General features: G+C 38.3%; 2 protein-coding genes across 2 annotated transcripts in view; one reads left to right on the top strand and one right to left on the bottom strand.

Annotated features, from left to right (window-relative positions):
• The window catches only part of LOC134652753 (dynein regulatory complex protein 10-like), a 29,812-nt gene extending 27,891 nt beyond the window's left edge, over positions 1-1,921 (top strand). The window contains exon 11 of the mRNA XM_063507915.1: positions 1,833-1,921. Within this exon, the coding sequence (XP_063363985.1) occupies positions 1,833-1,921 (89 nt within the window). The remainder of the gene's footprint in view (positions 1-1,832) is intronic.
• An 857-nt stretch (positions 1,922-2,778) lies between these two features.
• Positions 2,779-25,708, bottom strand: LOC134653084 (differentially expressed in FDCP 6 homolog). The gene is made up of 11 exons (XM_063508377.1): positions 25,550-25,708; positions 16,019-16,207; positions 15,384-15,524; positions 12,098-12,334; positions 11,519-11,630; positions 10,952-11,069; positions 7,585-7,774; positions 6,538-6,674; positions 6,224-6,360; positions 4,380-4,504; positions 2,779-2,939 (listed from the first exon to the last, which is right to left on the bottom strand). The coding sequence occupies exons 1-11, from the start codon at positions 25,640-25,642 to the stop codon at positions 2,796-2,798; spliced, it is 1,623 nt and encodes a 540-aa protein (XP_063364447.1). The 5' UTR covers positions 25,643-25,708; the 3' UTR covers positions 2,779-2,795.
• Between the last annotated feature and the right edge of the window lie 314 nt (positions 25,709-26,022).

Below are 26,022 nucleotides of genomic sequence, written 5' to 3' on the forward strand. Positions count from 1 at the left end.
AAAAGTTACTGCTAACCTTATAGCGGTAACTTTTAACTAAAGAAGTGCTCTGGTTTAATATTTCAGAAGGAAATGCGAAACTCAGCTACAGTCTTGGCTGCAGAAATACGACGTGGAAATGTTTGCTAAGCAAGAAGAACTGGATGAGCTGATCAAGATGTATAAAGACGAGGCTGAACAGATCGAAAACCTGACGGTAATTTAATGGTCTTAGGTTTGTTATCGACGTTCCACTTGACACAATCCACCTGATATTACTGCCGACATGGCTTCCTACTTCAGCTGCCAGAAATGCGGTCGCAAATGCCGGTCCCGCATTGACTTATGCAGCCATGAGAGACGTTGTTCCTCGCTTACAGACGCTGCATAAATCATCTGTCAAGATGTTAAAGTCCTGATGATAAGGTTTAGTATGTAGTGTCATGAGGAGTTGAATTGAAATTTCTGACCGTTATAAAATACCATTCAAAGATTAACCACAATAATTTATAATAAAGGCGCACGGTTTAACCTGAAGTATGCATCCGCCTTTTTCTACCATCATGATTTGAAATTTGTAGTATGTTGTTGCTGTTTGTACAGTCGGAAATGGAACGACACCTTTATTTGTTCAAAAAAATAGAGCGCTTTAATCTGGATTTTCAAATATGGTTTTATGAATTTGGCTAGGAAATAAGAAGATACGTCTAGCCAGGCTGACCACCTCGGTCTGAAAAGCAACAATCAGTTTGTATTAGAGCGGTTTCGCACTACGTCCGATCCGAATCCGATCCGAATCCGTGAAAATTTGGTCCGAGGTAGCCGTAGAACTATTTCTATGGTAATTTACGCACTCCGACATCCGATTTCGGAAAGAAATCAGACGGATCTAGTGCGTAAATTACCATAGAAATAGTTCTACGGCTACTTCGGACCATATTTTCACGGATTCGGATCGGATTGGGATCGGACGTAGTGCGAAACGGCTCTTAGGCTCATTTCCATATTTCTGAGAGCCGCGTTCATCGGAAATTACAATGTCGTTTTCTGTCTCTTTAAATTCGAATATGCGTTAGTGAGGCCGCAAAACCGGTGTTCCCGGTAGATTCTCCACAGCGAACAATTCCATTGTCTCCACAGATTAAATTAGCAGAGCAAACCAAAGAGTTCGACCCACTGATGGCGGAGAGAGAAGCCGAATACCACCAGGAGATGACCGAGAAAATGAACAAGTTCATCATCGAGCACGCCGCGAGGGTGATACAGACCGCATGGCGGGATACCCTGAAGAACCGAGCAGAGAAGAAGAAGGTAATGTTCTTCTTTCCACAATTTATGAATTTCTGTCTGTCTGTCAGAAAATCAGGATATGTCAGGAAGATTCTGTTTGATAACTTCGTTGCTTGGTTGGCTTGGCTTCGTCGTAACCTATACCTACATCTTATAAATTAAAGTCCCCCAACGCGTCTGTCTGTCTGTATGTACTCTAAAACTACTGGACGGATTTTCATGCGAATTTCACATATCAATAGAGTGATTCTTGAAGAAGGTTTAGGTGTATAATTTGTTAATATTTACTCGTGTGAAGCTGGGGCGGGTGAGGCGGGTCGCCAGTTGTTTATAAAACTTGAGAATGTACAGGAACAAGGGACATTTTAAATGAAACTTTAAAAAAATTAAAATAATACAGCGTATAATTTTAACGCCTACACGTTTCTAATTCCAGTTGTTGAAGTTAAAGAGAAAAATGGAAGCAGACAGAGAAGCAGCTGAAAGAAGAGCAGAACTTGAAGCTAAGAAGGCTGCTGCAGCTGCCAAGAAACAGGCGCAAAAAGAGAAGGCTGAAGCAAAAGAAGCAGCTAAAGCTGCCAAGTTAGAAGCCAAGGCTAATAAAGAGAAAGAAGCAGGAGGAGCTCCTGCAAAAGGGCAAGCGGAAAAATAAGAATGTCTATTTTTGGTTTAGATTATCAACGTAACGGTAAAATCTCCCAATAGTCCAAAAGCTCCCAACTATGTGCAAATTTAACTCTAATATCTTCGTTCAGGTATGAGTTTAATTTGATTTTTTAAGTTGTTAGGCAAAATTGTTTTACAAATGGAAATAAACTGGTTTACAATGGAATACATAACCAAAAAGAACATTATTGAAACTTAATTACTTTTTGAACTTGTGGACTATAGTTGGGAGGTTTTATTGTGTTTGAATAATTAGAAGCTTTGGTAATTATTAACCTTGGTTTGTGGCTTGGTGGTATGCCGATACCATGTTAAGTAGTTATACCAATTAGGCACACGGCTACACATTTATATTAGGTAGGTAATCGCGAAGCAACGATAGACAGTGAGAAGGTACAGTAGGAAGATTTACAACTTTGACTTGGTTTTTGGATGAATAGTAGGTAGTTTAATTTGAGCGTGATTTAAAATTACTTTTTAATTTTTGGTTATGTACCTACTTATAGTATAATGATTAACTTAATATATTTCTATTTAGACTGTAATTTACGTGAGTATTATACGCTAATAGTTTATTATTTATATTATGGTTAATAAAATAAATACAATATAATTAAAAACATTTGAATTTATTTAACCAAATAATTGTCTGACTCTACTTAATATAAAAAAAATCAAAGATTTGCTACGGTTTAATAAAGCTCAGATTACAAGTTGCCTATATTATTCATACACGTACAATAGATACATTCTCTAAATATAAGAAACTAAACTTGGGTTTCCCGAAGTAAAATGCAGAACAATTATGTTACTAAATTTAAATAATTATAATAATACTAAATAAACAATGTTCAATCAGATCATAAATTGTCGTCTTCATCGAAGACCTTGCAGTGTATAGCCCTGACGTCGATGAGAGTGTCCGATGAACTCTTGGTGGTTGGCATGAAGGAGACAGCTCGACGGGATCTATCGCAACTTCGTAACATTGCTGGTTTCAAGCCCTGCAACCGAGAGAACCATCGTCAATATCATCAAAAACTTTCCACGGAATAGGTATGTACCTAGATTGAAACAACACAAACATTCTTGGAAAGAAATTGTCATCTAATCATGACGAAAATTTTTTGTAAAGCACTTCACTTTTTTTTATTGGACATGTTCTTCCTCCCATCTCTTTCATATCCCCTTGAGTGGCTTATGTCCTCATATTCTATTGGCTTTGAGACTAAATCCGCAAAGCTACCTAGATGGTACTGCAATTGTTTAGGTTCCAGCATGCCTTTTAATATGGTGGGAAATGATCGGAGTAAAAATTATTGTGCCTATCGAAACCGGATATTTGCCAAAATCGAATCTTAGGTTGGTTACTCTTTTGGTAACATTTTACTGTACCATAAGCGTAAAAGATAAAGAAGATGAAGCGAAGTGGATAGGATTGCCTGTATGGTTCCCACTCCATCTCAGCTAGTATCACCAGTAAAGAGTGTGAAAACTCCTTGGCAATAAGTTCTTTAGATTAGATAGCCGCGACAACGACCAGTGAAACCTGTGTCGAAACGAAATGTCGGTAAATTCAATTTCAATTTCAAAGCCTTTTATTATCGAACATACAGTTAATAATATTTAATACAATATTTATTTATTTATTTATGTGTTTGCAACAACCGTCGGCTCGACGTGTCCTTTTGACACAAAGGCCTCCTCCATTGCCTTCCATGCTTCTCTGTCTCTGGCTAGTCGGTTCCATAGTGGACCAGCAGTTTTCTTTAAATCATCTGACCATCTCTTGTATTGTCTGCCTTTTTTCTTTTTTTGTCGTAGCGTGGGGTCCACTCAGTCAGTATGTTTGACCATTTCTGCTTTTCCCTGAGCATGTGGCCCGCCCACTTCCATTTTAGAGTTTTTGATTTTAGAGTAACATCTTCCAGTTTTGTGATCTCTCTTATTTCCGTCGCCCGTTTTCTGTCTCTTTTTGTGTACCCTAAAATGCTTCTTTCCATTCCCCTCTGGCACGTTATCAACTTTTGTGCGATTTTTCTTGTTGCGGCCCAGGTTTGGCATCCATATGTTAGTATAGGCAATATACACATATTGAAAACTTTTCTTTTTATTGAGATGCGGTAATCTTTATTTTTCATAATAGTTTTTAGAGACCAGAACCTGTTCCATGCATTTGTGACCCTTCTGTTCATTTCTTGTTGCATTTGATCTGACATAGCGATGAGTTGGCCCAAGTAAATGTATGATTTCACCCATTCAATGTCTTCCCCGTCCACTATGATGGGTACTTCCATTCTGTTGGTCATAATTTTAGTTTTACTTTTATTTATTGTTAGGCCAACCTCTCTGCTCCTGCTTGTTAGTCTGTAAATAAAGGTAATTAAATAAATTTCGCGATAGACCCGTCTACCGTCTATAAATGTGAGTTAATAAGTTCTTACTCTGAGTTGTACATGCAGAGCTTTTGCAGTGTGATCAGTCTTGGATATCTTCTGTTGGGCCGCTTTAAGCTCTTGGTCGAGTCTTCGTTTCTCTTCCTCCAATTCCTTGAGACGTTTTTCTGCTTCTGTAAAGATATAAATCATTAAGTTCCATAGTCATTCTTGATATGTGCGTTCTGCTCATCCTAATCTAGGGCTTGCAAATATTCGAAACTTTCAGATATTCGAATATTCGACTTTTTCTGACGACGTATTCGAATATTCGAATAATTATTCAAATATTATAAAAAATAAGAAAAGGAACGAGAAATCGGTTTATTATCGTTTTATTCGAAAGCTTTTTTCACATATTGCTAAAACTAAGGATATTTGGCAGAAATCCACTTAATTGACTAGATTTTATCATCCTACTATTTATAAGATGCCCACATTTATAAAAACAAGTAAAACGCCAAAATTAGACCGTATTTAATATTTCTAGATAAAACTTATTATAAATGCGTCGTTGCGTGAAATAATATAACTTTAACCATCCAAACACGTAACCATAGGTATGTAAGATATTTTTTTTAGTGGGTAATTATTTTCCAATTTAAATTAACTTGTAATCACTCAGAGGCCTGTAAAAAGGCCTTTAATTTCACATTGTATTTTGAATCTTTATTGACTTTATTTGTTTTGGCAAGTTATTATTCCTAATGGTCGGCTAATTATATAATATTGGAATATTTAAGGGAAAAAGTTAGTTGAGTACTGGGTGGATTATTCGTCAGCTAAAGGTGCATGGTTAGATTACCAAGTTGGGCAGGTTTGGTATGATTAAATTTGAGAATTGCGATAAGTGGCAAGGTTTAGACTTCAAAAATTGGCTTAACGTACGCTTGTACTGAATAAACAGAATGACCCTTTAACTTAAAACTTACGCACCGTAAAAATAACATACTTTTTGATTTCGTTTTCTTTTAAATTGATTTAGGTTTCACTGTATTCACGAAGTCTATCGAGAGGAATACAGTAAAAAAATTATTTCCTTCGTATTTGGGTACCTACCGTTCCTCATTCACTGTAAATACCCGTAAAACACACAGAAACTGTAACTACAGCGGATGACATAGATTTTTTTATAGTAATAAAAAATATTCGAATATTCGAAACGTGAGCGGCCGAATATTCGAATATCAAAACAGGTCGAATATTCGACAAATTCGAATATTCGAATATTCGAATTGCAAGCCCTATCCTAATCCAGTCCAGTCCAATCCAAACTCAAGGTTCGCCAGCGAGCTACATGTTCGCGGAACTAATCAAATCTATGAGTATATACTCGTAAAAATAAATTTAAGTATAGGTTTAAACACGCATAAGTAGAACCAGGCTTGGCAATCTTGGCATGTTTGCCTCATGTACCCGGAAGGGTGGGCCGAAAATCATAATGGCTACTGTGTGAGATATGGGGGATACCACAGTGAGGAGTGAAGATAGTCTGATCGGAAGGGAGTTGGCGGGTTTACTTGGACGTAGACGCGTTGTACATGGCATATTGGGGAAAATGAACCGACACGACGGAATGGTGAATAAGATGGCCTGGATGGACAAAGGTTACAAAGTAACTGTTAGTCTCAAAAAGAGTGTGACTGTTAGGGCTCATTTAGACGGTGCGAGAACTCGCATGCGAGTTTCATTACATTGCGTCATTTGATCGGTCGGCTGAATTGATGTAACCTCAATGGTCCGCAATGTAACTAAAATCGTATACGAGTTCGCGCGCCGTCTAAATGAGCGCTTAGTCTCAAGCTAAAGTATGTATAGATTGCTTCATGCCGCGCACGCGCATTATATCTAACCTCTGTATTGCGCTTCCTTTTCTGCCTGCAGTATTTCGAATTGCTTGCGTTTTAGGCGTTCTTCTTCCAGCATTCTATTCTGCTCTTCTTGGAGTCTTTCTAGCTCTTCTCTCCTCTCCCACTCTTCTGCTAAGACTCTGAAAAATAGAATTATAATCTCAGTTACAATACATATGTACCTATAGACCGAGAACATCAGATAAAATTGACTTGAAAACTTTCTGTGTTTTAGCATGGAACTGGCCAGAGTGAACAATTGTTTTACTACCCCTGTATCTGCAATATATTTTTGGACGTCTGATACTACTGCTTACCTGGCTTGAAGAGCTCGGACGATCTCTTCGTCTCTTTTCGCCTGGGTCTCCTCCTGAAGAAGACGTTCCAGTTCTGTTTGCGTTATTTTCAACTCCTCCAGCTTCTTGTTGTCCTGTTGTGCTAATTCTGCTAACTCCTGCAGAAAAATATTTACAGGGCATGCCATAATCTTTTCACACCACCTATTCGGGAAAGAGCTTTTTCCTCCCTGCTAGGAGGGATCAAAGTAACACTTTTCTGTTCTAGCACACTATTTTTATTTTTTTTTGCACATTATTTTTTTTAGCTTAAATAATCTGTTTAAGCATCAGATTGTGCTAACACTAAGATTTTTTTATTTTCCTCATAGTTGATGTGAAAAGCAGTAAGTATGTGTCACACGGTATCAAAATTATTTCGTCTCGGGCGTTAACACTTGAATTCCTCATTACGCTCAGGATTCAATGTACCTACGCCCTTGACGGAAATATATCATTTTGATCCCTTGTAACAGAAACTACTATTATTGCAAGGCCTACTAGTTCATTCGTATTCCATTTAAGTCTAAACATTGATAACATTTCAATCTATAAACAAGTATTTAAATAGGTACTCGTAATGTTAGGTACCTGCACAGACAAGATATCCTCTAGACTGAGCATTACTATGCTATTCGCTAGGTGCACGACTGGTGCTGCCCTCAATTTGGCGGACTTTCTACGTTAAATCTTATGGAGTAAAATTAGTTCAAGCGGCTGCCGCTAGTACTAATGGCGGACATTCCATAAGATTACCTGTGTTTGTGACGATCAGCGCCACTTCCCCCTCCACCGACTTCGCACCTTGCCAATACGCTACCCCTTCTGCCACTATATACGGTAGTTTTACTCCATTTTCGAGTCAAAGTGTCAGAATCCCGTGCCGTGATTGGTCCGTGTCTTTGAACGGACCAATCATGGCACGGGATTCGCTCACCTCGTCCCCCCGCACCCCCGGAATTTTGCAGCATCGGTTTCATGAAATAATTGCTCTAAACTCCGTCTAGAGGATTCCTAGTCTATGGGTACCTGTGCCTGCGCCTCAGCTGCGAGCCTCGCGCGCACTTCATGCTGCAGCCTCGCGCGCGCCTCCCTCGCCTCGCGCTCCCGGCGCGCGCGCGCCCCGCGCCGGCCCGCGCGCGCGCGCCGCTGGTACCCCTCCGCCCCGCCCGACACCGCCGCCGCCTGCTTTAGCGCCGATACCCATTGGAGACGACTCCTGGAAGTGATTCATAGCAATATGTGACGTTCCACGGCAAAAGGTACCTTATGGCAGTTGGCGCTTACGTCGCGCGGCGGCGGAGCGGCGTTAATAATAGCGTAAGCGCCAACGGCCATAAGGTACCTTTATCCGTGGGACGTCACATATATATGACACCGTAAGATTGTGAACCCGTTAGTTTATAATCTAACGTAGGTTAGGTTAGGTTAGATTATAATCTCTCTACCGTCAGTTTATAATGTAACTAACGAGATTATAATATGACGAGTGTTTACAATTTTACGGTGACGTAGTATACTTAATATCTGGGCGACCGAGCTTTGCTCGGAAAACATACAAAAACTCAAAAATGCGCGTTTTCCCAGAGATAAGACCTAGCTAGATCGATTTTTCGCCCCCCAAAACCCCCATATAGCAAATTTCATCAAAATCGTTAGAGCCGTTTCCGAGATCCCCGAAATATATCTATCTATATATATATAAATGCAAGTGTCCTGACTGACTGACTGATTCATCAACGCAGAGCCGAAACTACAAAAGCTAAAAAGTTGAAATTTGCACACTAGGTTGCATTTGTAAAGTGTACAAGAGATAAGAAGCGATTTTGAAAAATTCAACCCCTAAGGGGGTTAAAAAGGGGATGAAAGGTTGTATGGGGTTCAAGTTTTAGTTTAAGCTAGGAATTTGAAACTTTGTAAAAATGTATTATATTAAAAAACAAGAAAACTAATTTCAGCGTTTTCGAAAATTCATCCCCCAAGGTGGTGAAAAAGGGGTTGAAAGTTTGTATGGAGATCAAATATTTTTGTGAGTGTGTGACTTGAAACTTTGTATATGGGTATATTATTATAAGACAGGAAAAGTAATTTCAGCGATTTTGAAAATTCATCCCCTAACAGGGTTAAAAAGGGGTTGAAAGTTTGAATCCACTACAAATGCTTTGAAACTTCTTAGAAAGGCATAATAGCCGATTGCAAAAAAAGGAATTGCGACGTTTTAGGAAATTCAACCCCTGAGGGGGTAAAAAAGGGGATGAAACTTTGTCTTGGGGTGTAAATTTTATTTTAAGATGGGACCTTGAAACTTCGCAAAAAGGTATTAAATTAAAAAACAACAAAACAAATTTCAGTGTTTTTAAAAATTCATCCCCCGAGGTGGTGAAAAAGGGGTTGAAAGTTTGTACGGAGATCAAATATTTTTTAGAGTGCGGGACTTGAATCTTTGTATAAAGCCATATTATTAATTCTCAAGAAAAGTAATTTCAGCGTTTTCAAAAATTCATCCTTTAAAAGGGTTAAAAAGGGGTTGAAAGATTGTATAGGGTTTAAATTTTATTTTAAGCTACGAATTTGTAACTTCGTTAAAAGTTATTTCATTAAAAGAGAAGAAAACTAATGTTAGCGTTTTTCAAAATTCAACATTTAAGGTGGTGAAAAAGGGGTTGAAAATTTGTATGGAGGTCAATATTTTTTGTAAGTACGGGACTTGAATCTTTGTATAATGACATATTATTAGAATATGAGAAAAGTAATTTCAGCGTTTTTAAAAATTCATACCCTATAAGGGTCCAAAAGGGGTTGAAAGTTTGTATAGGGTTCAAATTTTATTTAAAGCTAGGAACTTGAAACTTCGTAAAAAGGTATTTTAATAAAAAACAAAAAACCTATTCAGCGTTATTAAAAATTCATCCCCCGAGGAGGTGAAAACGTGGTTGAAAGTTTGTATGGAGATCAAATATTTTTGACAGTGCGAGACTTAAATCTTTGTATAACGCCATAGTATTAGAACACAAGAAAACTTATTTCAGCGTTTTTAAAAATTCATCCCATAACAGGGTTAAAAAGGGGTTGAAAGATTGTATAGGTAATAATTTTATTTAATGCTAGGAACTTGAAGCTTCGTAAAAAGGTATTTTATTAAGAGAAAAGAAAACTAATTTCAGAGTCTTTGATAATTCATCCCCCAAGGTGGTGAAGGGGGTCGAAAATTTGTATGGAACCCAAATATTTATTGGAGTGCGGGACTTGAATCGTTGTATAAAGGCATATTATTACAATACAAGAAAAGTAATTTCAGCGTTTTTAAAAATTCATCCCCTAAAAGTTTAAACAGGGGTTGAGAGTTGGTAGAGGGTTCAAATTTTATTTAAAGCTAGGAACTTCAAACTTCGTAAATAGGTAGTTAGGTAGTAGGTTTTATTAAATAGTGGACTTGAAAATCTTCTGGGGTTTGAGAGAGATTATATCGAGATTATCGAGAACAATTTTATTCAGTTAGGGGCTCGAAACTTTGTAGCCAGGTTGTGAAAGACAAATCTCATGCGTTGTATAATAATTAACAAATGATTAACCGTCCCTACTGCTATCTTTTGCTGCATAATGTTCTAAGCTAATGTAGAATTTATAACCACAATATACAAATCCACGCGTACGAAGTCGCGGGCAACAGCTAGTATACATATAAATAAATAAATAAACAAGAATTGCTCGTTTAAAGGTATAAGATATAGGCCTTATGTAACGTAATACTTATAAGTATCGGTCCTAAGGCCTAAAAGACACTTGTAAGTTTTACTTATGTAAGTAGGGACGAAGCTATTTGTTAGAAGATAGACGAAGATATTCATCTCTCGTTCGGTGGTATAGCTGTGTCCCTACTTACGTAAGTAAAACTTAAAAGTGTAGGTATCTTAGGCCTAAACTTGAAGCGCTTCCAAATTACATGCGTTTTGAAATGACAAGACGAGCGAGTCCTTTCGCCCTCCATTTTTGCGGGTAGTCCCGGACCATTCTCGGGGCTCGATCAGTTTATTTTAACAGTCGGGCTGAGGGGCGATGACTGAGACAAAAGTGCCGCCTGACCCCAATGTTTTAGCGCCTGTCGGCGACAAAGCTTCCGACTACTTGTGACCTTGGTACTTTCCGACGGTGTAGTAAAATGGTCGGTAATAAAATTGTATTGCGCCCCGATCGATGACCGTGGACCGTCGAAGTTTGATTGCCGGCCGTGTGGAGCTTTAGACTCAGGAAAACGATTGTTTTCCTGATTCCGATTTCCTACACTTTGAGATTTTTTTGTTCCCGATTGGAATCACCAATATTGTGGTGTGGAACTGTAGTGTAGCTTTAGGTAGTTATATTATCGTAGAGATTTTAGATTTTAGGAGTTCCTCACTTATGGTCCTGAGTGCCAAACTCGAACGTGCGTTCGGGGGTGACCAGCTGGAAGCGTCGAATCTTCCCCTCGCCCGCCGCCGCTTCCACTGAACAATACTCGTCGATAGCGATGCGACCTGTGGGTCATCATATGAAAATAGTTCATAAAAAAAATAAACAACTTTCAGGGTTGCACTCCGGGAGTGCCGACCGAAGTGAAAACTCAATGACATCTTACGTCTTACGGTCACGTGATCGTCTAACGCTGTCTCGAATTTAAAATTTTTTCCTCACCTCAAAAAGTGCACAGCGCCGCTAAAGAAGTTTTCACTTCAAAATACACAAAAGATGCGACCCCCCCCCATACTAAAGGGAAGGGGACATATGAAAGGGAACTTTCTACACGGGACAGATGAAAAGTATTCTTCATCACAATTACTTGTTTTTTTGGGTGTAGTTTAGCCATCATTCCTAAACTCACCAACAGAGCCACATGCTTTATGCTATAGCTATACATCTCCCTTCTTATGGTTGCAACATATGGAATCAACCCGATGACATTTCTGCTAAGTTAAAGAATACTTACCACATTGTTCCTTTTGCGCCGAGCTTTTGTAGTACGTGAGTGCGCAGGGCTGTAACACGCACCAGTATTCGCGCATGGTTGGCAGCAGGTACCCTCGCTTGAAGAGGTAGCCCTGAAAAATTACGAAGAGGAAGCAATAAGTGGTTTAATAAGATACTATTGGTGGATGGAATTAGTAAATTCTAGATGTCTGAACATAGTAATCCGGTAATCCATGCTAATAGCACAATAAAACTATAGGACAAAGCTCGAAATCTCTAGAACAGTCCCGAAATTTGGTATGTGTGTTAAATAAAATTCCCTTTGTCAAATACACACCATATCGAGAAACCGATACACATTTTCCAAGACGCCCGGAAAATGTGTATCAGGCTGGAGAATTTCACCTTTTACACTGAATATACCTACGCACTCTATGAGAATGTGTTATAAGGAAAAATTAAAGCTTCTTAAATTCTACACAAAACAGTCCTACATACCATGGTTAAAAAAAGATGCTATGTCTAATGGCAACGTCAAGCCAAGCTTTGTGACGTTAAGCCACAGAATATGCCTATTTACAAGTTTTGATACTTATACCTTCTTGATAATATCTTCAATAAACACGTCATATATCTCATCCACGGCCTCAACCAAAGCGGCAGCGTGCAGCTGCTCGCAGCAGTACTTGGCCTCCAGGACTGCCAGGAAGGCGGGCCACTTGAAGTGCCCGATGGAGACCCCCAGGGCTTCCCAATCGGCAGCGTCCCATCGGAGGCCGAGGCAGTGGACGAGCTGTTCGGCGACGATGCCGGCTTCCGATGGTTGGAGGACTACCTGAACAAGTGTAGAAAAGCATGCGAGTTGACCAGCAGTTTAATTTTTTTTTATTTTCTTTATTGGGGAAAAAAACAGATACAGGCCAATAATATTTACAGGGAAAATTATAAAATGGTAGATATAGCCTACATCCTAAGACAATTCCCACTAGGAGGTGTGAGGATAGCATTGTGATCGGTAGTTTTAGGATAGCATTGTGATCGGAACTAAATAAACAGACTTAATATACTATACAAACTTACACTAAGATTTAACAATGCGACTTTTGACACTTCCAAAGCGACATTGAGCACATGCATAGGTTTATCGTAAATATAAATTACAGTTGAGCAGCAATGCAAACGTCAATTTTTAATGCTGCGCGATTGAAAGAGACATACTGACAGTATCACCCTGTCACCTATCACCTATAGAAAGAGGTAGGAGGTGGTGCATGATCAACATTACCATATGCATAATGCCATACCATACCTAATGTCATGCAAAGGTATAGGCATTAGGTGATGTGCATTGTACCTTAAGAAGTGTCAGTTAAACTACAGAAATACAAAACGCTCTAAGGTCGGGACAACCGGAACTTTTCAAACAAAACACAATCGATCATGATAGACTTGGTAGATTTGGTCAATTGGTACAGTCTACAGTACAGTCGAAAAAACTATACAAACAGTCCTGGCTGTTATAATTCTGATAACTAGTGATAACCCTAAACGTATATCAAGGTGGCTTTCGTTTGTTCTCAGAAAACAAAAGAAATTCTACTTATTTCGTTTTTGAAAGGATCGAATTAGATTGAAATTATAGTGTATAGCCTGACCAGTAATATATGATAATTGTCAAGAGGGCGCTGTTATTCTCATGTATAGGGTGACAATTCAGTGTAGTATGAAAAAATTAGTTCCAGTGAAATTCCGCAACATGGCGCACCCTCAATAGATCCTGGTTCACCTATACTTATAATGCATATTGGGCATTAGGTACGAGGTTAATACACTCCATAAATGTTTACGCTAAAGGTCCGGAAGAACGGGGCAATCGGCTGAATCACTTTAATAGGGTGAGCTATGCGAGACGATGCAAGGATAATCAGAGGTCTTTGACTCCAATCTTTCTATTTTGACCCTTATTCATTTAGTTTACCTATGCTGAGATATTTGACCTTTTCCGAGCACCCAACGAGTGACAGCTAAAATAGGAAACCTAACTACTTAGTAAAACATCTCTAACCCGTATCTGAAATACCTAAATCCCACAAAAAACATTTTCATGTAAAATGTTGCCAAGACGAAACCATAAGGCTCGCACTGACAAAAAGTTATCAGATCTCTTGTAGAGCCAAGCTTCTAACTCTACAAGCCCTAACTTCACAAACTCTACACTTTAGTCAAAATATGTGGCTTGACCGTTTCGCTACTGTCACATGGACGTAAGGTGAAAAATGTATTCACTATTCATTATTTTTTATAATACAATAGTTCTTGGAGTAACGAAACGGCCAAGCCACATATTTTGACTAAGGTGTAGAGTTTGTGAAGTTAGGGCTTGTAGAGTTAGAAGCTTGGCTCTACAAGAGATCTGATAACTTTTTGTCAGTGCGAGCCTTATGGTTTCGTCTTGGCAACATTTTACATGAAAATGTTTTTTGTGGGATTTCACTTCTTTTTGTAAGTTGCTTCCATCCCCTAATTTAAAGGGTTGCGCGTGTGATTTAAGGTACTATTAAAAATCCTGAAATACGTACCTCGGGGCATCTTTTATACAATCTGCTTTTTACTGATTCCCCATACAAACTTCAACCCTCTTTTTCCCCTAACGCCCTTTTCCACCCCCTTTTTACCCTAACGGGGTGATTTTGGGGTTGATTACTATTCTACGCCATTCCCCATTACAAAAACTATCTACATACCAAATTTCAACTAAATCGGTTCAGCGGTTATTGATTTCCCATACAAAATTCCACCCCCCTTTTCCCCCCCTTAGGGGCAAAAAATTTCAAGTTTTTGAATTATTTTGTTGTTTGTGTACTAATACTATCTTACATGCCAAATTTCAGCTTCCTAGGACTTCAGGAAGTACCCTGGAGGTTTTGATGATCAACAGTGAGTGAGTGAGTCAGTGACGAAATTGGGTTTTTTTAGGTATGAATAAAATCTTAAGTATAAGAGCTATGCAATTGAAATTTTGTATGTTTAATAAGTCCACTATTGACATCATATCCCGAGAATTTTGTTTATCTGGTATAATCCAAACCCAAGTTATGAAGGTTCAAAAAAACGACGAAGCGCTTCGAGAAAAGGTAGGTAGTGCCCTTGCGCTTCGCTTTGCTCGTCTTGGCGGGGGCACTACCGTGCCCCCAGATAAAAATTTATATTCACATCTACATAAATAGCTTGTTGAAAAATCCACCCTTTTAGTCGTCGATTAAAGTATGATAGATAACATAAGATACTGCAATAAGAATACGTTAATTGACGACAATATCACTTATAAGGATAATTATATTTATTATCTCGTTGACTGGTGTAAATGTCAACGACATTTCTCAAGCCGCATATGGTGTCCACATGGACTTTCATAAGAATCATAAGCATGTCTGATTAACGTGTGGACATTTGATATGCGTGACGTCACGAGTCCCGGGAGGTCCACAAAAACACGGGCAACCTTTTTAGCATTAAAATTATGTACGCTTTTAATGACAGGTTGGTATTGATTGTAATTTATGATTAACTTAATGAGGATGACCTTTAAGTTGTCTGGGGCAAACTGGGTGGGATATATGCATTGGAACAAAAGGTAATGAAGCTTTCTCTTACGTCTCTTACGGGAATAAATTGTTATACAAGTTTAAAACTCGTTAGTATACTTAAATCTTTTTAATTCGTTCTTTAAAAAGGGTCAGCATATCCAGCGTCGCGTAAATTTCAGACGAGTTTGTATTTAAAAACTATACAACGTGCATAACAGCAGAGCCTGTTCGGAAAGAGAAGAGTCGTGGAATGTATGCACAGACTCTAGCTGTCAATAAATAAAAAGTAGTCCTTACCACATAACGGTCGGCTGTGTCAGCGTCCTGCACCAAGTCAGCCAGCAGGCAGAAGATGCGGAACAGCTTGAAGACAGATTCGTCGTCGAACACAGGTTTATCGCGGCTCAGGTGGTGCTTGCGGCACACCAGCCAGCACACCTGTAACAGGTTGTCCATCGACTTCTATAGGCTATTTCACATTTTTTAAATGTTCGTATAGCTGGGTCATTTTATTTAAAGTTGACCATTTTATTTAAAGTTATCCCTTACACTTTTTTTTCAAAATTGGGATTTTTTATGTTATTTCTACTCAGAATCAGGGGCTCTTTTGATCCTAATAGCTCTTTTGATGACTCACGTTTGACTGCACATTTCTAATAGGTTTTCCTGTCATCTATAGGTAAAGAACTATTATTATGTATTTTTTTCAAAATTTAACACCCAGTAATTTCGGAGATAAAGGGGGGAATGGTCGGACAGATAGACGCACGAGTGATCCTATAAGGGTTCCGTTTTTTCCTTTTGAGGTACGGAACCCTAAAAATAATGTCAGGTTTTATAACAAAATTGTATTAAATTCTTATTTCATATATTTTTGCCAGCTTCGTCGTGCAAGTGCAAAGATATTCATTCATACACATAAACCAACCCACCTCACTAATCTTCGTCTCGTATTCCCTGACGACCTGAAGCGTGGTGGTGTTGGGCAGGCTGCTGAACACCTCACGCTGCAGGTAGTGCTTGAACTCGTCGAAGGTCAGCTCTGCTGAGGACTTGAAGTGGTCGAGGCCTTTCTCCACCCCGTATAAGTCGAGGAGTGTGCCGATGTTCGCAGTGAGCACCTACCGCGAACAAGTTTTTAGTTAGATAGAAAAATAAGTACTTATTCTTATTTATTTTGTGTTTTTAGACCGAAAATTTACCAAACAAGAATAGTTTTACTCCTTTTGATAAATTCATGTCAGATTGAACTACAATAGGGTATTATACTGTATTTAAAATAAATTAAATCACACCATGCATGAAATAAAGCACCAGATAATTATTAGAAAAACAGAGATAGGAGTTATTATAAAACAAAAATTCTATTTAATAAATCGGATAGAAATATAAAAAGTTGGTGAGTTGACCGTGACGTCACGATGTAATGTTTCATACCTATAAATTCCATATTAGCAAATCGTTTTGACAGTTCTAAAAAAGTAACTGACTTGACTAGTAGGAAAATATCCTATTCTGAGTCCACATAAATTTCGATATCCAAACCCAGTCCTCACGTTTCTAGACACCTATTCACTCTCTATCGATTACAGTTGCAGTCGCCATCAGATATATGGGAGCGGCTAAGGTGTTCACAATATCTGAACACGCACTCTAACGCCCTGACAATAGAGGCGTGTTCAGATATTTGTGAGCGCCTTAGCCGCTCCGATATATCTGATGGCGACTGCACCTGTGTTTAGCATTGGCTTCGCTTTTAGTGTAGCAGTGCCTTCACCTCGACCGCCAAACCACCTCGTACATATTATGTTACTTTATCTTAGAGTAATGACCAACTGAGTGAGTAAGTCGACGCTCGACGTGAGCCATCATGGCGACAGTCGTAGGTAGGTAACGTGCTTTAATAACGAGTGTTTGGTTAATAAGGCGCGGTTGAAAACATAGACAGACTTGCCTACATGTTATCGGCTTACGTTGTGATGGTAATGTTTGGAACAAAACACGTGTTTTTCCTGTCTCATTGTGCTTTTTAGGGTTCCGTAGCCAAATGGCAAAAAACGGAACCCTTATAGATTCGTCATGTCTGTCTGTCTGTCTGTCTGTCCGTCTGTCCGTCTGTCTGTCCGTCCGTATGTCACAGCCACTTTTCTCCGAAACTATAAGAAGTATACTGTTGAAACTTGGTAAGTAGATGTATTCTGTGAACCGCATTAAGATTTTCACACAAAAATAGAAAAAAAAACAATAAATTTTTGGGGTTCCCCATACTTCGAACTGAAACTCAAAAAATTTTTTTTTCATCAAACCCATACGTGTGGGGTATCTATGGATAGGTCTTCAAAAATGATATTGAGGTTTCTAATATCATTTTTTTCTAAACTGAATAGTTTGCGCGAGAGACACTTCCAAAGTGGTAAAATGTGTGTCCCCCCCCCCCTGTAACTTCTAAAATAAGAGAATGATAAAACTAAAAAAAATATATGATGTACATTACCATGTAAACTTCCACCGAAAATTGGTTTGAATGAGATCTAGTAAGTAGTTTTTTTTTTATACGTCTTAAATCGCCTAAATACGGAACCCTTCATGGGCGAGTCCGACTCGCACTTGGCCGCTTTTTTATTTGAACCTTTTGAGATATTTAAAAAATGTCAATTTTTCTTTAGTCTTAGAAAAAAAAAATAGTTAATAGTAAGTACCTACGTACCCTTGGAAATAAAATATTATAGTCAGCAGAGATACCTACAAATCAAACGTGGTTAAAAGCATAGCTGCAAAAGTGCAATTTTGTAACTCGCTGTACATGCAATATAAAATATCACGAGTAGGTATACCTAATAGCTATGTGCCTAGGCCATTACTTTAAATAACAGTGCAGCAGTAGACGGTACGATAGTTACGATACATATAATTACCTAGGATAGCCTTGGCAAAATATCGGTACTGTAAACAGTGTCTATAGTAATCAATTATTTCGCCTACGTTTAGTCTTAACACTTCTCGATTAGACTGTTAATGGAATAATAACTCTATCAGCATATAATAAGGCAGACTATTACAGTTATGTATAACTTATAATTTGTGTAGGTATCCAAAACAAAACAGTCAGACGGTGAGTCATTGAGGAACGACCTATCGCCCACACTAACTCGATACTATTACGAAAATTACTTATGATACATATAGTAAGCTATGTTTATCGCTACAACTCAGATGACTCGTCTGTGTTGTAAGTGCGGTTAGCATTATACATACATAGACCAAGTTTAGTGCCCATTTAAACTTAGGTCATCTACGATCCAACGAAATGAGAAATCGTATGTGTGTAGTTACCTCATAGTCATAAAGAACATTTTAGTCAGTGAGTTACCTACTATGGTACTATGTACCACTCCCATATGAACACTCTACAGTGCATAGGTAGATATTTACATATTTCTAAATATTTGTGTTGTGCATTTATGGTCAGCCAACGAGTATGTTTAGCACTTTAGTGCTCGTGTGTTGTGTATGCTACACACTTTGTAGACCGATTTCTAGACTTATATGAAGAACCGTTTTCAAGGGTATTGGTGCAGTAATATAGAGACTCGCTCGTTTCGGAACAATATTTAGATAAAATAAAATCACTTACATCGTTCTGGTTCTAACTTTATTTTTGGTACCTTATACAATGTTTTTTGCAATGCGTTGGGTCATACCTGGTTATAAATTAGGTACCTAATTTAGGTAAGTACTTTAATCTGTCGGTAGCTCAGCAAAAAGTATGCCGATGTCAGCAGTGGCGTAGCTAGGCGTGGGCGAAGTGGGCCGTCGCCCACGGCCTCGCGCCCCAAGATGGGCCTCGCGCTAGGCCCCTTCGGGCACAGTGAAAGAAAAGGGCCTCGCATATGCGAACTCGCCCACGGCTAGATTAGTTCACGCTACGCCACTGGATGTCAGTAATACCGTGGATAATATTACACGGCCGTTGATATAATAAGCGATCAATCTCAACTTATTATTGATTGTGGTTGATATTCATATCTTATTACAAATTCTTTCTTTTATACATATTGCGTATAATAATTTAGTAATTAATGTTGTAAATATCTAGTCTGTCTTAGGTAACTTTGCACCAACTTAGTATGCAACATAGTAGGGTACCTAACTGTCATCATCTAAACTTCAAATTTCTATGAAAATATGTCGTTTAGAGTGGCACTGCCACACTTTATACCTGCTCGATGCAGAGTCAGCACAGACGGACGCTAGTAAATTAGATTTCAATGATTACATATTAGGTGTGTAGGTACCCCCGCCCACACTGTTATCTGACATATGTCCATCGGTGGACTAATAAGTTAATTTTGTAATAAGGTCCACCGATGTACAGTTAAGAGTGTTGCTGTTTGTGTTTGTATCTAATCAATGACCGAAGTAGGTTATTTATGTATTTTATTATAACAAGCAGTGCCCGCGGTGAAAATTGTTTTTAAGGAAAATATAAACACAAAATATTTTCAATAGTTTTATACGACTGTTTGGCAAATGTAAACACGTATCACCACAAACATGTTTATATTATTCACATGTAATCCGATAAAAAAAGAAATTAAATAGATATTGAATTAGGTAAAATAAAAATAAAACAAATAAAAAAAAATTAGATAAGTACCTAGTTATATTAGTTACGAAATATTTATTGCGAGTCGTATGACCTTACTTACCGTTTAGCTTAGCCAGACAAGTTTTTGGATGAATCATTACAAGCATAAATAGAATATTTCAACGCTCATTACATACCTATGCTAGTTTTTTGCTACTAAACTTAGTCACACCTTGCTACATACTGTTTTGTTGACAGCCACCGTAGCGTAAGGATATCGATTTGGACCTTAGTCTCATTTAGTTGCGTGTCAGACCTCTTTATGTTGAAATCATAAATAAAATCATTCGCCGAGCTACAAAGGCGATTAGGAAAAAGTTAGGGTCACTTGTCGAACATTGAAACAATCGTACACATTGAAACTTTGCGATATCTCGGAAACTAGGTGTTATCAGCTAGTGCCGTCTGTCAAGCAAGGGCAGGCTTAGGGACCCCCAGCACCTCCCCAATACGCGAGCGCGCCTCGGAGAAGGAGCACGTTGCTACGAGCGTTTTTGTGGATTCGTGCGACAAAAGTAATATTTTTTATTTATGTTTCGCAATTTTTTACCAAGATATAGAGTCTAGTATGGCGTTATTTAATTTTTTGTTGTGTTCTATGTGTATTAAAGTTACTTTGGAGCTAAATATTTTTAAATTTCTTTCACTCTTTGGTGCAGTTTTTTTATTTTTTTCAAAAAACACCCCCTAGTCTCACAATTAAACATTTTTATGTAGTAAACAATGAAACATGAAGTTCACTGAACACCAGTATTAGTACACAATGAAACAAACTCATATTTTTTTTAATTAATTAAAGACTATGTGCGAAATTTGTGAAACTAAAATACCATGAAAATTGATAATAATTTGTCTATCATATGACAAAATATAAGATACTTAACTTTAGAAATGGCTGAGATAGGATAGTTTATATGTTAAATGTTTCATTGATGGCAAGGTTAAGGTCACATGTCTAACATTGAAACAGTCGTTTATAAACACTATGTTGCAAGAAAGTGTATGATATCAAGCATGGAGATGCTTAAAACCCTCCCGCGTCCACCTAGTTGGCAATCATGCTCCGTGGACATAAAAGGCGCCTTTCTCGCAGCATGCCGTAATTGCCGACCAGATTTTCGATTCACAATGAAACTTAGATGTGTGTACAATGAAACAAGTCTTTCGCTTTTAGATATTTCAGCAATCTTATAACGATTCCATATTTCGGAAACCTTTTAAATAACAAATTTCAGCCTACCACTATGTTCTCCTTTCCTTTCTCATTAATTGATTGAAAGGATGTATGTATTAATGTTACTTATTTATAACAACGTTTCAATGTTTATTAAGGATGTTTCATGGTAGACTATATATATTACATCTGTTTCACTGTAAAAATTTGAGTGTTTCATTGAAAACATGCACAAGTACACAATTAAACAAAACTCATTTTTCAAAAAAAGCTTTATAATACAGAAACTGTTAAAAATAAGTAGAAACCAAGAACGCCATATGATAGCCAAATAAATTGTTTATCTTTATACGAAATATCACACTCATAACTTTAAAAACACCAGAGATAGGAAGGCTTGAACTTTTAGTGTTTCATTGATCAACAACTAACCCTATATAAAAAAACAATTGACGCTAAAGACAAATTTTATTTCTCCTGGGGAGGTCGTCCAAGTCGGCCAGCCCAAGGAGGGTTGACCATTGGAGGACCTACAAAAGCCAAAAAAAAGTCGCATGAAAAAAAAATTATCTACTTTTCCTAATCAGAACACGATAGAGTCTGTGCGGAAAGAGAAGAGTCGTAAAATGTATGGGGCCCGATACATTCCAAGCAGACTACCGAATAATCCCACTATTTTTGTTAAGTGCATACGTTAAGTCATGATCATGATCATGAATGACACGAATTTGTCAACATTAAGAGATAAATTCGAATCAGGATAATTGACTTAAATCTCATGTTAGTCGTGTCCGACGTAATCAGTTATATTTTTGGACGGTTGTACGAAAGCTGACATAAGCGTCATAAGGTTTTTTGCCATTTGGAAGAAAACTAGGGTTGTTAAGTTGTCTGGTCACTAAATTATAATATCACCTAAAACATTTTTGTCCAAATGACTGTATCTGTGTTTTTAAATGTTAAAGTGATGTTAAGGCAGTGTTAAAAGTGATGTTAATGTTATTATCCATCACACGCGGTAGCTATATGTACATATATTGGAACTTGGAAGCACTGCATTTTTATAAGGTAGGTATCACCGTGCAAGGCCTATTAGGTGTAGTAGGATTTAATTTTTCGTGGAAATCCACGTACCTAAATACGTTACCTACCTTACGTTTCAATTTAATAGCGACGTCCTCTATCCTTTGTTTGAAATATGACTTTATTAACCAAGTACATTACCGTCTACAGTATTTTAAGAATGTCTAAGGCATACTAATTTGCGGTATAGGCGCCAAGACATCCGGTTCGAGTTAAATTAACATTTATCATATCTATGCAAACACTACTCTAAATGCGCATTATTTGTACCTACTGTGCTATTTAAGTAGGTAATCATAGTGCAACCGTTTAATAATTGAATTTTTTTAGCGGAATTTAAGACGTATGTACGAAAACTAGATGGTTTTTTTAAATGCTTATTTCGCCTAATTCCCTTAGCCCTCTCTAAAATCCGCTCTTGGTTAAAGAACAACGCGAATTTTTTTAAATACTTATTGATAGTCCTTTGGCTTCTTGCAGTTAAGAAATAGAGTTAGACCAAGAAAAGTCTGCAACGATTTTAATAGCATAGGTACGCAGTGTAAGTGTTGTTTATACGTCATAATTTCATAGAAGTTTGACGTTTAAAATAACACTAGCACTGCGTGTGCTTTCAAAATCGTTGCAGACTTATCTTGGTCTAACTCTAGCCCTTTGGTTTCTTACAATTGAGAAATAATAAAATATAGGAAATGAAAATAGACAACCCTACGGGGTTGACGTCGCACGGGAATATGGTACCGCCGTACACGGCAAAGGCGCGAGCGACGCCTTGCGACATTTCCATTGTAATTTATACCCTGACTTTTAGCGAGCGAGCCTTATTAGCGGACGTGTTTTCTTATGAATATGTTGATAATTAATTTGTTATGCGCTAACAATTACAAGACAGCGATATTGTACGTACAATATACATGGTTGTAGTTTTCTTTCTCTTAGTAAAACACGGGAAATCAAATCAAATGTTACAAGCCAACATTATACCTATTAGGAGATCGGGAGTTGTAAGTATACCTACCTACGTTGCGGTGATATAATCTGGGCTATAACCGCGAAAATCGAAGTTAGCAAATTGCGGGCATTTTTCTCTTTCACTCTAATTACGCCTTCATTAGAGTAAAAGAGAAAGATCCCCGCAATTTGCGAATTTCGGTTTTCGCGGTAGCCCCTCAGCTTTTCCATTTTCGTAGTTGATCCTTTAATCGATACATTTCATCCACCTACCTACCTTCATACAATCTCACGCAAAGAGTGCAATTCAAAGAGGGCTTTTACTAAACTACCTATAGGTACTAATAACGTAGTAGACTGTGTGCACTGTGCATAAGAACGTTGTAAGTAGTGTAACGCCTTTGTAAGAGCGCAACGGTACATTTATGCTCACGCGGGCTTTAAAAGCTCTACTGAGCTTTTTGTGTGCCTATGGCGAATACTTCTCGTGAAAGTACTGCCTATACATATAGGTACCTACAGAGTGATAATATAGGTAAAATTCTGGTCAATTAGCACTTTTATGTACATTTCTCGACCGATATGGAAATTGTGCTAATTATATACGTGTTTATCTGCCAGTATATGTACAATTTCAATAAGATGGTGATAACATTTTAAATTGCCCGCAAATGCCTTTTAAAGTGTGAACACTGGATTTCGATGTCGTAGATAAGTGGTCCGTTAAAAATCAGACAGTCTGGTTCGTACGTATGTTTGTTTACCTCCATTTTAATATAACTAATATAAGAAGACACAAAATGACTTGAAATTGAATTAGGTCCAGAATAAATATCTATTTTAGATGCAAACAGGTCACAGTCACGCTAAGTGTAGGCCTGAGTGGACGCTCGAGTTGGGCGTGCAGCGGGGCGGAGCGTGCGGCGGCCTTAGTGCACGCTGCTCAAATCACTTGGGAGCTCGGCGCCACGCTGCACGCCCCGCCGAACGCTCCGCTTCCAGCGTCCGCTCAGGCCTTACACTTACACTAAGGTGGTACGGCCATGTAAATGTAATGCGAAGATCCAAAGACCACGTCGAAAAAGTGTCTTTCCATGGAAGAGTGAGAGAGCACCTACCTACGACGAATGTCCAGAGGGACATGTAGGAGCTCGGCCTAACTCCCTGCGACGGTTATCAGCGGAGCAAATGTCACTTCAAGATCAAGAAAGCCGACCTCGCGTAACGGGAAGTGGCGAGGAGAAAGAAGATGAAAACAGGTAAAATTGTCTATTTAGTAGCAAATAATGGAGTTTAGAACCTTTTAGATAAGTATAAGTAGTACCTACTCAGGTACTACTTGCTAGAAGGATATATGGATTACCTAAATAAACAAAACAAACGTTGTTTTCATTATAGGTAGATGCCGACTCATAACACTAATTAAATGGACCATGAAGCCTGACCTAAAAGCCAGCCCTTCCCTCAGTCTGGAGTGACAATATGACGTCACCATGTCCACCACTCTCACCTTTACACACCAATTGACCTCGTTGAGGGAGGAATGTCCGTTGTTTGCGTGACTTTTGTGGATATTTTGCTCATGATAGAGTTGTTGCATACCTAAGAAGCGCTGGTGGCCTAGAGGTAAGAGCGTGCGACTTGCAATCCGGAGGTCGCGGGTTCAAACCCCGGCTCGTACCAATGAGTTTTTCGGAACTTATGTACGAAATATCATTTGATATTTACCAGTCGCTTTTCGGTGAAGGAAAACATCGTGAGTAAACCGGACTAATCCCAATAAGGCCTAGTTTACCCTCTGGGTTGAAAGGTCAGATGGCAGTCGCTTTGGTAAAAACTAGTGTCTATGCCAATTCCTGGGATTAGTTGCCAAGCGGACCCCAGGCTCCCATGAGCAGTGGCAAAATGCCGGACGGAACAACGCAAGGAAGATGATGAGAGTTGTTGCATACCTAACGCTTTGAAATTCAGCTAGGTATGTGATTTGTCATGCGTAAAGAAAATATGGTTTGTAGGGAATAATTTCTGTCCTCATATTCAGCAGTAGAATTTATTTATGGATTTATTAATATCGCTTAGAATATCGCTTCGTGGACGGAATGTTCAAAATTTGCAGACGTAGAGTTCTGTTTTAGGAACAATAGATTATTAGTGTGCAGACCATTTTGAACAATTCATCCGCATAGGGAATCTACTCACTGTACAAAAACTACTTAAGTATTGCATTTTACATCTTGGCAATGAATTTGACTACATTTTTTGATTATTTAATTTTCTGTTTCTTTCCCCAAGTTTTTCAACTATCGTACTTTTCATGTGTGTTTACTAAATAGTGCACTAACTCAAGAGCGCAGCTTTTATAGGTAGGTAAATAGGTGTTTCATTTTGGAATTACTAATGAAATTCTACTTATGTAAACTCTAAATTTGAATTAAGTATACCTAGGTACTTATCTCAGTACCTATTGTTGAATAAACTAAACAATACAACAAAACAAAAAAATGTTAATCTTATCTCATTTCTCTAGTTTCGTAGATAATGTACGCCTAGTAATAGCAAACAAAATCAGAATATGCATGTAAACATAACATAAACAAAACAGCTCACCTTCAGCTTCGACTTATGCACCACATCCTTATTCTGCAGCGAATCGAACGCGTGCCAAATGCAGTTCGTGACGTTCTTCAATAGCGCCGACATTTCCACCAATCACACGCACATTAGAATAGAACCGACTATTCAATTTTATTCAGAAACAAAAGACGATCGTAGTTTCTTGAATTAATTGAAGTTGAAAAACAATAGACGGGAGTGTGTTCGTGAATTCCAATGTGTTGAACGCGTGCGTCACTCGCGCGTCCGTAGTGCGTACTGAACTGGCATACATACTGGCATGGCACAGTACTGGCGATAAGCGAAAGGAAATGGTCGAAGTATGTAACTTGCTTGACTGACCGATATGATTTGTTGCTTGTATTTTGTAAGCCCTAGAGGATCCGGCATACTTTGTAAGCTTGCAATGCGAACAATCGACAGTAGTTTTGTTAAGAGCAAACCTTGCTAAACGAACGGAGTGCTCA

This window comes from Cydia amplana, chromosome 12 (genome assembly GCF_948474715.1).
Source record: "Cydia amplana chromosome 12, ilCydAmpl1.1, whole genome shotgun sequence".
Lineage (NCBI taxonomy): Eukaryota > Metazoa > Arthropoda > Insecta > Lepidoptera > Tortricidae > Cydia > Cydia amplana.

Bases quoted from the DNA above. Each gene is read 5' to 3' on its own strand.
- LOC134653084 (XM_063508377.1), bottom strand. From the start codon at position 25,642: ATGTCGGCGCTATTGAAGAACGTCACGAACTGCATTTGGCACGCGTTC. The intron at 15,525-16,018 runs GTGGGTTGGTTT...AACCTGTTACAG, and splicing joins ACGAGACGAAGATTAGTGAG to GTGTGCTGGCTGGTGTGCCG. The intron at 11,631-12,097 runs GTATAAGTATCA...GTAATTTTTCAG, and splicing joins TTGAAGATATTATCAAGAAG to GGCTACCTCTTCAAGCGAGG.